General features: G+C 32.4%; 5 protein-coding genes across 8 annotated transcripts; 2 read left to right on the top strand and 3 right to left on the bottom strand.

Moving 5' to 3' along the window:
• Window positions 1-388: 388 nt before the first annotated feature.
• LOC117237361 (RNA exonuclease 4) lies at window positions 389-2,346 on the bottom strand. 2 transcript variants are annotated; one of them, XM_033501258.1, is made up of 2 exons: window positions 2,289-2,346; window positions 389-1,726 (listed from the first exon to the last, which is right to left on the bottom strand). In XM_033501258.1, the coding sequence occupies exons 1-2, from the start codon at window positions 2,339-2,341 to the stop codon at window positions 898-900; spliced, it is 882 nt and encodes a 293-aa protein (XP_033357149.1). In that variant the 5' UTR covers window positions 2,342-2,346; the 3' UTR covers window positions 389-897. The 2 variants fall into 2 exon arrangements, with proteins under 2 accessions (XP_033357149.1, XP_033357139.1); XM_033501248.1 differs by lacking the exon at window positions 2,289-2,346 and adding an exon at window positions 1,828-2,026.
• A 96-nt stretch (window positions 2,347-2,442) lies between these two features.
• LOC117237338 (rho guanine nucleotide exchange factor 3-like) lies at window positions 2,443-4,594 on the top strand. The gene is made up of 5 exons (XM_033501180.1): window positions 2,443-2,584; window positions 2,828-3,075; window positions 3,154-3,517; window positions 3,623-4,051; window positions 4,143-4,594. The coding sequence occupies exons 1-5, from the start codon at window positions 2,519-2,521 to the stop codon at window positions 4,554-4,556; spliced, it is 1,521 nt and encodes a 506-aa protein (XP_033357071.1). The 5' UTR covers window positions 2,443-2,518; the 3' UTR covers window positions 4,557-4,594.
• Window positions 4,543-7,369, bottom strand: LOC117237330 (N6-adenosine-methyltransferase catalytic subunit). Its single transcript, XM_033501166.1, has 6 exons — window positions 7,231-7,369; window positions 6,985-7,146; window positions 6,668-6,866; window positions 6,092-6,598; window positions 5,212-6,012; window positions 4,543-4,740 (listed from the first exon to the last, which is right to left on the bottom strand). Exons 2-6 carry the CDS (start codon window positions 7,142-7,144, stop codon window positions 4,716-4,718), a joined length of 1,692 nt encoding a protein of 563 aa, XP_033357057.1. The 5' UTR covers window positions 7,145-7,146; window positions 7,231-7,369; the 3' UTR covers window positions 4,543-4,715.
• Window positions 7,351-8,446, top strand: LOC117237371. The gene is made up of 3 exons (XM_033501269.1): window positions 7,351-7,571; window positions 7,677-7,758; window positions 7,839-8,446. The coding sequence occupies exons 1-3, from the start codon at window positions 7,503-7,505 to the stop codon at window positions 8,165-8,167; spliced, it is 480 nt and encodes a 159-aa protein (XP_033357160.1). The 5' UTR covers window positions 7,351-7,502; the 3' UTR covers window positions 8,168-8,446.
• On the bottom strand, window positions 8,174-13,470 carry LOC117237305 (NPC intracellular cholesterol transporter 1-like). Of its 3 annotated transcripts, none has more exons than XM_033501121.1 (12): window positions 13,173-13,468; window positions 11,566-11,812; window positions 11,322-11,392; window positions 11,023-11,238; window positions 10,377-10,954; window positions 9,671-10,294; window positions 9,479-9,606; window positions 9,240-9,401; window positions 8,906-9,176; window positions 8,708-8,829; window positions 8,467-8,632; window positions 8,174-8,381 (listed from the first exon to the last, which is right to left on the bottom strand). In XM_033501121.1, exons 1-12 carry the CDS (start codon window positions 13,355-13,357, stop codon window positions 8,356-8,358), a joined length of 2,796 nt encoding a protein of 931 aa, XP_033357012.1. In that variant the 5' UTR covers window positions 13,358-13,468; the 3' UTR covers window positions 8,174-8,355. The 3 variants fall into 3 exon arrangements, 2 of the variants coding, with proteins under 2 accessions (XP_033357012.1, XP_033357026.1); XM_033501135.1 differs by having other exon boundaries at window positions 11,527-11,812; window positions 13,173-13,316; XR_004493987.1 differs by lacking the exon at window positions 8,174-8,381 and having other exon boundaries at window positions 8,518-8,632; window positions 8,708-8,831; window positions 8,907-9,176; window positions 13,173-13,470.
• Window positions 13,471-13,584: the final 114 nt, after the last annotated feature.

The following is a 13,584-nucleotide window of genomic DNA, read 5'->3' as shown; positions in this document are numbered from 1 at the left end:
TACATTGGCATTTATGTTTGGGACGATTTGGCTTATACTTTATACAGATTCTTTTTCTTCCTTTATAAGGAAGAAAGAGCTGAATTGACGTAAAGATTGAGCATCTCTGATAATAGAAAACAAAAATAAGCTAGTACTGTATACTGTGGTATTTTTTGCATGTCATTTGAATTTTTTGTTAATAAAAGTTCGTTCATAGAATCACTATAAGAAACAATGATAGTGAAAAATTATAGATTTCGTTCTTATCGTTCTCATTACGCAAATATTTATGAATCACGCATCTGTATGTAATTCAATTATTTATAATTGGCATTGAAAAAATAAATAATCATGTAAAATCTTTATCAAAAAGAAAATATATTCTGAAAATATATTTTTTCCCCTTTTTGTACATTTTGATAACAGTATTTTATTTACATAGATTACAGTTTTAATTAAACATATACAATGTTTACGTTTTATCTATATACAATTAAATATTTTGAAAAATATACAAAATACGAAAAAATGGTTCAGGTAAAAGTTGTAGCATATTAGGAAACATGTACTGCTGATATTTATGTGATCATGGAATGACCTTGAAAGGGTCTATGAACATTTTGAGCTCTTAAATAAACCTTTTTTATTATATTTATCATTTATTTTTTATTACATATCTTGCATATTTTCAAAGATATCTAGTCACATATGGATAAAACAGGCACACTGTATAGGTAGATTTAAAATTTATAAAATAAAATGTGAATATTATTATTGAATTTAATCATAAGATAAATTCAAATGTCTGATACAAAATTATTTTATATAAAATAAACCTATTCTCTATGTATTTTTTATAATCTTGTATTTAAAAGATAAATAATAGAGATAGATCCTTCGTTATAGTATAAATTATCATTTAGAATAAAATTCAGATTCCCACATATTTTTGTACAGCACGTACAACTGCATTGCAACTCTTGCATCTTCGATAGAGTTATGTTCCCCTGTTTGTATTTCTTTGCCTAATAATTCATGTGCAAGTTTCTTCAAACTAGGGGTATACCCTCCAGATAACTGTCTGAAGGTTTTAAATCTGGAAGTATCTCGTAAATATTTCCTTGGATGAGAAAGATATAGTACATCAAGATCATGTTTTAATGCATGACCAACTAAAGTGCGACCTCTTAAAATTTCTGCTACTTCATTCTGAACAATCTGAAATTCTTCTCCATTTTGAAGATCATGAGGCCTAATACCACTAACTTTAGTTCTATAATCTTGAACAGGTTCTCTTGGTTTTACATATTTGTCATAAACACAAAAACCATGACGGTTCACAATAGATACTCTAGCTAACATACTTTCACTGCCATCTCCAATGCCAACCATTTCACAATCTATTGCTATCTGTTTTGTTAGCTTCTTTTTATCTTCATCATAAACTATTTCTTCCTCACTACGTGACATATGATCTACATTCAATACAGATGAATAATGCTTTTTTCTTGACTTTTGATGTGGAGATTTCTTATTAACATTTTCTTTATCAGTAGAATCTGAACCTGATGGTGATGGGTGAAGTACTAAATTTTTAAACATTTCCCAATTTCGACCAGACGCATTACGCTCTGTGTATGGGATCATACATTGATCAGTTTTTTTATCCTTTGTATTCATAGTTTGCGTATTAATAGATTTCTTAAAACGGCGTTTGCATTGCCGTTCCATGGAAATGTGTTTCCTGAAAAGAAAAATTAATAAAATTAATAAATTAATAAAAAAGAATGTAAATACGAAGTGGATATAAATATACTAGGTATTTGTTTTTAAATATTAAGTTACCTGCCCTAACCTCTTCATTTAACACGTGTTTAAAGACAAATATAAATATCCGAAAAGAAACAATTTTTTATCGAATAATAAAACATACAATAGCTATTTCTGAACTAATACAAAAATAAGCAAATTTTTAGTAAAAGTATTTGTAAAATTTTAAATAATATGTCAACGTAGATATGGCGGCACAATACAAAACACTTATACATTTGAAAATGGATTCAGTTATTTCCTCCTTCTCCAACGCATATAATTAAACAAAGACTGTCGGAAACCTATAGAAAAATTTACATTCGCATGTTTCCTTTTTAATTCAACAATGTTATAGATTAAGGAAATATTTTAATACAAATTAAATGTAGAAAATAGATTTATGAATTAAATACAAAGTAAATGTAGGAAAGCTAGGGTTAATTAACTACCAAATAACGCTTCTAGTAATTTAAATAATGTGAAAAAATTCCTACCATATAAGAAATAATATAAAGATAATATATAATATGAGAGTGAAAGTATTCATTATATTAGAATAAATAGAAAGTATTTAAGAGTTTACACTCGTAAAGTTTGAACTAATGGGTTGTTCTTCTCAAAGGCCTACATTTACACCAACGGTTATCTCATCAGTTATCTCTTATGGAATATGAATAACTGCGTGTATTTCAATTATACGTGAGCTTTTAAAAGTTTAGGGGAAATGTATGATGATAGCAACAATACAAATAAAGATGTATTTCAAGAACCTCGAAAAAAATTTTGGCTGGTAAGTTTTTACGTATTGTCGAAGATATCTTAAATATGAAGCTTCACTAACCTATTAGTTTAGTAGACGTTTGATGACATTATAAGTCTTTTATTTCTTAATTTTATGAATTATATCATGGATTTTTTACGCTTATTTTGACTGGTGGTTCATCAGTGATTTTTAAATACATTTTTATTTGATATTTACTTTTGTATATTGTTGGTGTTTATAATTATAAATGACATTCTACTCACAAATTAGCGAACAAGAAAACGTCCAAAAAGTGATGCTATTAGTATCAACTCAATGGACATATCTATCGAATCAGATGTAGGCAAAAAGAAAAAAAGAAGAAGAATTACAGAAGTGGCCAGTAGCATCTTTTCATCTTCTACTCTAGGTAGTAAACAACAAGGAAATAATTTTCATAGATCTTTCACAATTCAACCAAATACACCAGACTTGCCATTTGTGAATAATGAAGCAGATACAGGAACATTAAAGAAAAAGTATAAAAAACATTATTAAATATACTTTCAACATAATTCAAGGATATTTCATTCATTTAATTCAACTCTGTTTCTTAGGCACAAAAATAATATTGAAAACTCCAATAATATTACACTCAAAAGTTGGGTACTTGATATAGCAAATACAAATATCAAGGATAAACCTAATTATGTTTTAAGCAGAAAAGAAGTGAAAAGACAAGAAGCAATTTATGAATTGTATTGTGGAGAAAATGTATTCATTAATGACTTATGTGTTCTCAAAGATTTTTACTATCAACCACTGATATCTAGTAGTATTTTTAATTCTGATGAATTAGTTACAGTTTTTGGAGATATAACACAACTCATTGAAATACATAATAGATTGAGAAATGAATTAATTGGTCTAAGAGATAAATATGGATTTACAGAAACAGTTGGATCTACAATATTAAATTGGGTTAGTTATAATCAATCCTATTGAATGTTTGAACAAACAAATGTTATATTGAATGTTTAACACAGTTTACAAACTTACATATTTATTTTATCATAATTTTTTCAGATTCCAACATTAACAAACCCATACCTGGAAAGGTGCCGAACACAAATATGGGCAAAACACTTGTTAGATGAAAAAAGGTTGACAAACAAACGTTTTCAATCTTTTTTAAAAAAACGTTTAGAATCTCCTCATTCAATAGATTTGTGGACTTATATAGATGTAGCAAGATCAAGAATTGTTAAATACCCTTTATTGATTAAGGAAATATTAAAGCATACTGTAGCAACACATACAGATCAAACATCCTTAAAGGAAGCATATGATTTGATATCCAATTTACTTAAAAATATAGATAAAACCATGGGTGATGCAGAATGCAAATTGGCTCAGTCAAAAATTAATGTAAAACTAGATTATGATCCTAGTAAATGCATTGAAAATGCAACAGAGTTAATCACTCAAGGGCAGCTTAAAGATACAAGGGGAATGGTAAGAATATTTTGTAAATGATTCTATTAATTATGTGTAAATAAACGGATACAAATTTATATATACATGCGAAAAAAATGATGATTTTTAGAAATTTCAGTGTTTTCTTTTTAACACTGGCTTTGCAATAACTCGTGGAACAAGATCTTCAAGTAAAAGGTACAATTTATTTTGTCCTTTTATACTCAAGGAACAAATCTGCATAAGTACAAATGAAAAGTTTGATTATGGATTTAAAATTGGGGATCAAATTTTAATAACAGAAGATGAACATGGAAAAAGACATTGGATTGATTCATTTAGTAAAGTTTACAAATGCAATATTAGTCCATCACAAAATGTAATTGACATCAGTGAAAAAGAAAATGAGGAAATTTTAACACCATCAAAAACAAATCGATCTACTAGATTGTCTATGAATAAAACAAATGAAAATAATTTTTCATTAACATTAAAAAGGAGTTTTTTAAAACAGAAGCGTAGCAGCAGCATTGGTTTTGTTTAACATTAGACAACTTTGAATTTATTATTTTATGTTCATACATTATCATATATAAATAGAAATATAATTTAGATCCATTAAAAAAACGTTTGAATCAATCATACTAGGAACATCTGTGTGTATCATAAATTATTGTTAAATTCGCTCATATTTCATTACGCTTTAAAGATCACATTCCAGTTTCAATCTAAAAGAATTATTATATATTAACATGTGTACTTACCTATGTACTATTTATATATTTTAAAGTAAATAGTATTAATGTAAAATATATATATTATATATATATATACATATTCATATATTTAAGTATATAATAGAGGTGCTAATGTGAAGATAATAATAATATATATATATAAATGTAAACACATACTAGTTAAGATATGAACTAAATACCTTTAATAAATCTGTACAAATATTTCTGACATTAATTGTAAGAAAAAATGGGGATCGATTAACGTAATTGTAAATGCAATTTATATACGTATGCACATTTATGTATTCAAAAATGGAATTATTTTTTTATGGATATTTTAAAACAGAATAAAAAAATGAAAATCGAGAATTTATATTCAAGTTTTATTAAACACAATTCCATTCTTATAACATTTGTAATAAAATAATTATCCACTTATTTTATATTGTCTAAAATGCTTACGGTTTGCTAGGTTTCATTGAATTTCCATCTGGATAACGCTTTTTAAAGGCTTTAATAAGTTGTGGATCAATCAAGTGAACTCCATCTACTTGATTGCCTAATGTGATCCAATTAGGTTGAACATTATGTGGTCGACCAAATAATTCTATTTTTCTTGTTCCTGGGCTCATACGTTCGATGATTCCATAGATTTCGTCAGGTTTGTGACTGGTTGCACGAACTTCGGCTACTATAACATCGCTATCCAAACCTCGATTAATTCTCGGATTTCCTTTCATGCCGACTAAGCAATGTTCTTTGCCATGGTTTAGCCAGTGACCTGTTCTGCCAGTTCTTATTATCCTTTGTAATTGGTTAGTCTTCACCCATATGATCTCATCTACTCTTTCGTATCCCCACAATTGTAGGCACTCTCTACCAAGTTCCATTGCTCTCCCTGTTACCCATAAAAATAGGAGACCTTCATCTTGAAGAGCAGGTATACCTAATTGTCTCATTTCATCATCTGACATGGTACCATATGGTAATTCCATATGTATGTCCCATGGAGGGTCAGCCATTATAACAGCAAATTTACCCAGGACAGTCATATCAAGATAACGTAAATCACATTGTATCCACTGTGGTGGATAAAGAGTCAATTCACTACCTAATGATCCGCTAGGAGGTGGACATGCAGTACTACTACCATTTTTACTATCTACTGTTAAACCTTTATTCACTGCACTATTATTTGCATTGTCTGTTTCGTTTGACTCCTTTTGTTGAGTTGTTGGCCCATCCACTTCGTAATGAACATATCTATACAATAAAATATTTAAATAAAACAAAGAAGTGATTTTACATTATAATTAAAAATTATTACATTTAGAATACATACTTGCATGTATCCATATGAAAGCAAGTATTAAGAAAACTACAGTCACCTAAAGATTCATCTGTGTGACTTTGAATAATTTTTTTGAAATGAAGTTTTTTACACTTTTCTGCAAATCCTGGTCCACCATTTAACTTGACACAATCTACTCTTGTACCATGAGGACAAAACTCCATAACTTGTGCTCCTCCTTGAGACCGAAATCTTTCAGCTAGTGATTTCTCCTTAGATGTTTGCTTTGATAACAAATCTAAAATTTGTTCTCCAACCTTCTTATTTTCTTTTTCTCTAATAGTAGGCATTGATATAAGTGACATTATATCCTCTGTATTTTTCTTATCTAATTTGGGTTGCTTCTCTGCAGGTACATAGTCATTCAATTCAGATGCAGATGTTTCTGCACTCTCTGGATTTTCTGTGTCATCTGATTGAGACTGATATGATGATTGTGATTCTGCCACTGACAATACTGTATATCCAAAAACACCATTTTCTGTTACTTCCTTGATTCTGAAAAAGCATTCAATTATCTATCTGCATATGAAGTTCTGATTTGGGATGATGCAGAAACTTACTAACTTAACAATATCTTGAGCTGCAAGCTTTTCCAAAATTTTGTGAATATCTGGAGATGATACATCTGCATTAAGATTTTTACGAAGTAAATCTATTAGTTCTGCAGATGTAATTGGTAAATTAGGTAATGATTCATGTAGAATACATAACACGTCTCTTTCATATTCACTGTGGTCGGATCGATGTGAATGTCCCATTGAATCTGACAAAGAATTGTATCTTACTTTTAACACTTAAATAAAACTTTAATAAAATTATATTTAAGATTCAATTTCAAATATATGAAAAGAAATAAATAAAAAAGAAATAACTTCAATTACCATTAGAAAGAGGTGATTCATTTGTCAAGGAGGATGATACTGGTGTTGTAGAAGTAAGAGTAAATAATTCATGTCTCTCGCGTTTTCTTTTCTGCAATTTCTCTCGTAGACTGTTTCTTTTTATTTTAATTGCCTGTATCTCTTCAAAAGCGTCTGACATATCTTTGTGACAAATTATTTAGGAGAAAATATATAACCATTTGCATGTTATTCTTCATATTTAAATAATAAAAAATGAATATTTACCTTATAATACTGATAAAAGCTGTCTAAAATACTTAGAAATACATTTTTATCTAAAAATTTCAGCATATATGTATGTATAAACGTATAAACTACGAGCAACTTTACAATGTAAAATCTAACCTGGTCTTAACGACCTAACTGTACCTGAAACGTTAAAAGCACATGGCTGATTTGCCAACTCAATATGGGTAGTGTTAAATAGGTAATCGTGATTAATTATCGTTACTAATTTTATTAGTAAGTGTTGTTAAGGATTTCTCGTCGCAAATAAAATGTCAAATACAAAAGAATTTTTTCTTTCGGTTATACAACGTATTTTCAGTAATTGGACTGCTTTAAGGGTAAATATCTATTTTCTCAAATCTGCAATAAAATATATGTATGTAAATACAAATATATATATAAATATTTTTACATTTTATATTTACTGAATATCTTTTTATTAGATGGCAGTGGAACATGGTATGGGTGCAAAGGGAATGGCTATAAATTTTTGCTTTTACATGACAGAGGTTATGTACATGAACGGTTCGTTATCTCATTTATTTTGTACTATATTTTGATATTAATTATTTTATGACTAATTTTTGATATTTTTCTATCCCTAGAAAGTCTGAATAGTAGTGAAATTGCCAATGAATTAGAAGATTACATGGATGAGCATTTCAATACAGAACTTCAAGACGATAGTGCAATGCAAGTTGCAGAAGAATTATTGAAGTTTTATCGTTATTGTACTGAAAATGCTGAAAATCTGGTAACGATAGAGCTTGCGAAACTGCCACCATTACAACCATGGCTTGTTACAAATGAACCTGCAAAAAGAATTCAGACCTCTTGTGCTATAGAAAATGATAGTTCTGAAGAAGAAGAAACATCTGATGGTATGCAAGTTGTAGATGAATGGACGGAAGTCAGAGGTAGACGAAACAGATAACTAGGATTTATTATTTTAAAGGGTACATTTTTATTTCTTTCTCTTTTTTTCTTACAAAAGGACAGATTAACAAAGAATATACAAACTACTGTTTTACAGTACATGTGCATTGCTTGTAATTGCAATTTATATTCTAGAATCTTCTAATCAAATACTTATCTAAGCAGTCTTTGAGACATTGTCAAATTTTATTTGGCAGTTCCAGTCCCTGCTTCTAAAGAAATAAAAATCATTGTAGAAAATCATTAAAGAAAGAAATAAATATTTTGTAGCTTCTAATTTTGTTTATAAAATATCACCTTTCTCACTTTGAGATAAAGGAACATTACAATATCCATTGTGTTCTCTTACTACAGTTTCTTTTCTTTCTTTTCTTACTCTTTCTTCAGGTCCGACTATGCTTAAGATTACTGGTAAAAATAACAGACCGTGAAACAGACCAAATATCACTACACATGTGAATAACTGAAATGGTACAATTCTTATAAAATTTTCTAACAGAATTTTATTGATAAAAATAAATAAATTTTTTAAGAATACCTTAAAGAAGGTATTGAATATGTAAGCTTCGCTAGAACCTAGCAAAACGAATGCTAGGAACGTACTTAAACCTCCGTTAAATACAGCTGGACCAACAATAGAAAGCGTCGCTATCGCACGTTCTGTAAATGTCATTTACATATATCCATGTAATAATCCTTTTTTTCAATCTCGCACGTTAAAGAACTCGTTATTTACCTTTTTTGCTACCCTTTGCGCGTATGAATTCTAATCCCATATGTGCAGCATAGTCAACCGCCAGCCCCGCACATAATAGAATCATGATACTCGAGGACATTTCTATGGTCAAATTTAGAAAGTACATGGTACCCAGTAAGTCAACAAGTGTAAAGAATACGCAACAAATCACCCAAAATGATGCTCGTAAGTTTCTAAGGAACATCAATATTACTACGCCGATGGTCACTATTTCTAGACCTAAATTCCTGATCAATTCCTCTCCTATGACCTACAAAAAGATAATGATTAGATTGTATAATATGTATTAAACAAAAAAGATTAGGGTCTTTACTTTGTTTGCTGTCCATGAAACGTAATCAGGCGAGAATATTGCTATATAATCCTGGCCATGAGAGAAATTCGTTGCTTGAACCGATTCCCTGATAAGTTGCATCGCTTGTATTTGTTCCGATGTTGTGTTAATCATAACATGTTGTATAGGAATTTGCGACGTCTGAGAAAAATAAAAGCGAATCCCTTGAGACGTACAGCTATTGAACAACTACATTGTACAGAAAAATTTATTAATACCGTTATATTATATTCTCCAGCCGGCAATTTATCGAAATTGATATCTTTTATGTATGCTTGACCTTCTTTCGTCAAAAGTAAATATTCCGTCAAAATATTATAATATTCTTCTTTGCTCTCAATATCACCTATAATAAAAATTTTGCCATTGAGTTATCTTTAAAATCGCATTACTTCAAGATCAAGCCTCACCTTTACCAGTAACATTCAGCCATTTCTCATAGGCAATAAACCATGGCTCGAGGGTGCTATTGTTAATGAACCGATTACGTTTTAGAACTTTTACCAGCTGAGAAAGAGATTCACGGTCTTCGTAGTAATCTACGCCGGTCATATAAATTGCGGCTCGTTTTCCATATTTTGGAAAATACTGTTTCAATTTGTTGTTAAACTGAATCGGATAGGAGTCTTGATTCAAATACCAAAGTGGGTCGAAATTTTGCTCCAATTGAAATACTGCCCACGTGTTAACGCACAGGAAGCCGACAGTGATTAATAGGATAATTACTTTTGCTGTGATCTTGGTGATTCCCGGGCCGATATAATTTTCGAAGATAATCTGTTGAGTGTTTCTCTGACTACATTCGTTGGGTTTCCAGTTTAATCTGGGTCGGCAGAAGCAACCGTCCTTGCGAGCTTCGAGCCTCTTTTCATCGTATACAAGACAGCTCACGAAGAATATAACTTCATATATGTATAAAAATAAAATCCCTAATGTGGCGAATGCGTAGAAAGATCTGAGAGTAGGCATCACAGTTGTAATGCCAAAGGCAAACGCGATAATGTTCGTGAAGGATGTCACAGTGATCGACATACCTTAAAAAAAATGTAAAATAAAAGATAAGAAGAAACTACGCTGTGTATACTAAAAACGATATGACATAATGTAGCATCGTACCAGCCTGTTGCATAGTTTTAGCAATGCGTATCGGAATATCCGTAGACTGATCAGTCTCTGAGAGATTCTCCAGGCTTTGCATGATCACGAACATGTTATCGACGCCTATACCAAGAAGTAGAAACGGAAGGATAGAATGTATAGGTCCATATGAGTAACCCAAGTAGTAACACACTCCGTAAGAGGACAAAATCGCCTGACCAACCACGAACACCCCCATTATTGAAAGATAAATTCGTTGTTCTAGCGCGTTGCATTTACCGATCATCGCCATTACGTAGACTGCTATCAAAGATATTCCACAGCATAACACCGTCAGATTACTGTTCAATATTTGATGCAGAGAGTCTAAATAACTTCGCGAAGCTATCGCATATACCTCCATTCCTGGAGGAAACGTGATATTCGAATGGAGAACGCGATTTATGAACTCTAGTTCCCAGTTGGCTGAATTTGGATTAGATTTCTTCAGCAACCAATTTAGAATAGTTGCGTTGGCACCTTTAACTCGACCTTTCTTGTCATAGAATATCCCCGAAAGCAGAGGTGCAATATCCAGCAGGATATTGTCGTTGATCCTGCAACAGATCAAGTGATATAAGAGTTGAGTTAAAATGTCGAATCCTTTGTCTATTTCGAAACTTACTTGTTCCTGATTGCTTTGGTCACGTCCTCAAGCACCTCCTTCTTCGTCAAATTACGAACGTCCTTCTTTATACTGGTTTCCCAAAGTTGTATGATGGATTGATATATACATCCATTTTTTAGCACCGTGTTGTTCAATTCGACCAGGATGTCTGTAGTGACATCGAGATCGTTGAAGATGTCTGTCGTGTTGTCCATGTTGAACCACGTGAAGTACCTGTAATTCAATATGATCTTTATTTACTATTCGAGTCAAGAATAAAAAACAAGTGATTAAAGATTAATTCATTTATATCTTACCCTGCACACACATCTTCCCAGGTGTTATTGTTCACTATGACTGATTTTACTGTCTGTTCTATCTTGCTAATCTGAAAGAAAGGAAACACGGTTCAACAACCGACTTAATTTAACGGAGGTTCAGCTCACAGATCCCAAATGTTAGGTAAATCTCGTGAGTCTTGACAAATTTTGACAAGAATCATGCGTTAAAGTTGAAAAGAACCTTCGTAGATACTCGTATAATTCATGATCGCCTATGTACCGAGCGCAGCACTTCCGGCTCCAAAACGTTGGGGGCCGTGACGATGATACTTTCGTATCGGAAATCGTCCCGGAAGTGTGTCTTCACCCAGGCGGCGTCGCTACGTATCACAGAGTCTTCGGGCACGAAGAGCTCGATGTCGTCGAATTCTTCCCTCCAGAAGTACAATCCAGGTGCGCAGATACAATTTATACAGAAGCACACCAACAGCCACAGCCAGGGTCTTTTTCCAATACTCAAACCAATACTGGGGAAAGTTGGAAAAACCACTTTTTTCTTATCAACGTCTTCCACAGGGACACAAGATAGTAAGTAGTCATATATTTCGAAGAAAAAAAAAGTAAATTATAGAAAGTACTTTTTATTTTGTGGACGAAGCATTTTTTGCAAGAGAATATTGTGGAGACAGTGTCATTTGAGAAGCTTAAGATAATTTTTGTAGAGCTGCGTTAAGTATTATAACTCGTGTAGCAAGCTGAAATCTAAGCTACTTTGATTTAAAAGGAATTTTTGTACGTTGAAGCACTTGCATCGACTTAGAAACAACATTTCACGTACCAAATTAACAATTTTAGGTTTGACTTCTTTTCGTCGAGGTATTACACAAAGTTTAATTGGTAAATAACGAACGATTAAGTAGAAAAAGATTCCTTCTTATAATTGGATAACGAGAGAGATGATCTTTAATAGAAATATTAAGAAAACGCAGAGGGTGGCGCCAGAGGAACCAATGAGCTAATATAGGCCACTTCGTGGAACGAAAGCGACCATTCTTGATTCAGCTAATTAAGAGGGTCGCGATGATCTCACCTTAAGTGGATTAAATTGTACAAGGTTCAAGCCCCGAAACTCGACGCCACTAATGTCATTATTCGACAACGAGATTTATTATGTTTTCATAGTTCGAGCAATTACCTATTGAAAACATACTCTATGGCGCGTGGAGATTGATTGATCCTAATTGCGATTCGACCAACAATCACAAATCACATTTGAATTGAATTTATACGAGATATAAATCCATCTACAAAGTGAAATATTTCGAAAGAACGAGAACTTTGCTACTAAATTTATATCGTATAGGACTCTAATAAAAAATACGCCATCGTCGTAGATTTTATCGTGACAATTAACTTCTTCGTATGAGACTGTTGTTAACGGAGGCACGTTTTAATGTCAAATCATTCCGAGACAACCTGTTATTTCAACCAGACTAAACATGGTACGTTTCGGTGACAATGCAAAATGAGGCGCGCATCACGAGCACCGTGAAAACGGAGATAATGCACTTCCGACAGAAGAACGCGATCATGTTCAATTTACCGACATCCGATCTATTTTTTCCTTTCCACGAATAATTTACGAGTCGTAAAATTCAACTGTAAACGCGAGAAAATATTTTTTCCAAAAAGGTTCAATGTATCGGATGTATTACTACGAAAATCGGTGGAATAATATAAAAGTTGACGAAAACGCGCAAAATCCTCGTTTGAAAAGTATAAGAAGCTAGAAGAATATCTTATTGCACCCCAAATCGAAACGTCTCTAGGAAAACCCACCCCCCGCCCCGAAAACGATCAACAATTGGAAATGATGCGTGCACTCACCGATAAAACACACGATCTGAATTTAAATGAAGATCTAGCAGCAGATCTTTGAGACGTTTCCACGTGATCCCAGTGTTTCTTCCTCGATGCTGTTCCATCCTCGTGGCTGCGACGCTTACGTCGTTCGGTGGTCGAATGTCCACTGCGGGAGAACGTTTGTAAGCACACAGTGTGGCAGCATGCATGTGACCAACGCTGGAAGTAATCTGCCACAATTATATAACGTTCGGTCCGGAGCTTCGCTTGCACGATCGCGGCTGATGCCATCGGGAGGATGAGGAGGAGCGTGGACGTCGGTCACCCCTCCTATTGTCTTCGTGACTGCTCGTTTACAACGCTTCTCGACATTTGTTTTACTCGAGGATTCTCTCTACTGTACGAACGATCCTTCAAAAGGACCTTCCCACTGCTT

Source organism: Bombus vosnesenskii, unplaced genomic scaffold (assembly GCF_011952255.1).
Source record: "Bombus vosnesenskii isolate JDL3184/JDL3185 unplaced genomic scaffold, Bvos_JDL3184-5_v1.1 scf7180000013264, whole genome shotgun sequence".
In the NCBI taxonomy this organism is placed as follows: Eukaryota; Metazoa; Arthropoda; class Insecta; order Hymenoptera; family Apidae; genus Bombus; species Bombus vosnesenskii.
This window is presented reverse-complemented; position numbering and strand designations above follow the sequence as displayed.

Coding starts and splice junctions, on each gene's coding strand:
- LOC117237305 (XM_033501121.1), bottom strand. CDS start 13,357: ATGCATGCTGCCACACTGTGTGCTTACAAACGTTCTCCCGCAGTGGAC. Junction 9,607..9,670: donor GCTGAATGTTACTGGTAAAG/GTGAGGCTTGAT, acceptor TTTTTATTATAG/GTGATATTGAGAGCAAAGAA. Junction 9,177..9,239: donor TTTCATGGACAGCAAACAAA/GTAAAGACCCTA, acceptor ATCTTTTTGTAG/GTCATAGGAGAGGAATTGAT.
- LOC117237330 (XM_033501166.1), bottom strand. CDS start 7,144: ATGTCAGACGCTTTTGAAGAGATACAGGCAATTAAAATAAAAAGAAAC. Junction 6,867..6,984: donor TGAATCACCTCTTTCTAATG/GTAATTGAAGTT, acceptor ATTCTTTGTCAG/ATTCAATGGGACATTCACAT. Junction 4,741..5,211: donor TCAATGAAACCTAGCAAACC/GTAAGCATTTTA, acceptor TAATTCTTTTAG/ATTGAAACTGGAATGTGATC.
- LOC117237361 (XM_033501258.1), bottom strand. CDS start 2,341: ATGAATACTTTCACTCTCATATTATATATTATCTTTATATTATTTCTT. Junction 1,727..2,288: donor TTTATATTATTTCTTATATG/GTAGGAATTTTT, acceptor TTTTCTTTTCAG/GAAACACATTTCCATGGAAC.
- LOC117237371 (XM_033501269.1), top strand. CDS start 7,503: ATGTCAAATACAAAAGAATTTTTTCTTTCGGTTATACAACGTATTTTC. Junction 7,572..7,676: donor GTAATTGGACTGCTTTAAGG/GTAAATATCTAT, acceptor TCTTTTTATTAG/ATGGCAGTGGAACATGGTAT. Junction 7,759..7,838: donor AGAGGTTATGTACATGAACG/GTTCGTTATCTC, acceptor TTCTATCCCTAG/AAAGTCTGAATAGTAGTGAA.
- LOC117237338 (XM_033501180.1), top strand. CDS start 2,519: ATGTATGATGATAGCAACAATACAAATAAAGATGTATTTCAAGAACCT. Junction 2,585..2,827: donor CTCGAAAAAAATTTTGGCTG/GTAAGTTTTTAC, acceptor CTCACAAATTAG/CGAACAAGAAAACGTCCAAA. Junction 3,076..3,153: donor ACAGGAACATTAAAGAAAAA/GTATAAAAAACA, acceptor TCTGTTTCTTAG/GCACAAAAATAATATTGAAA.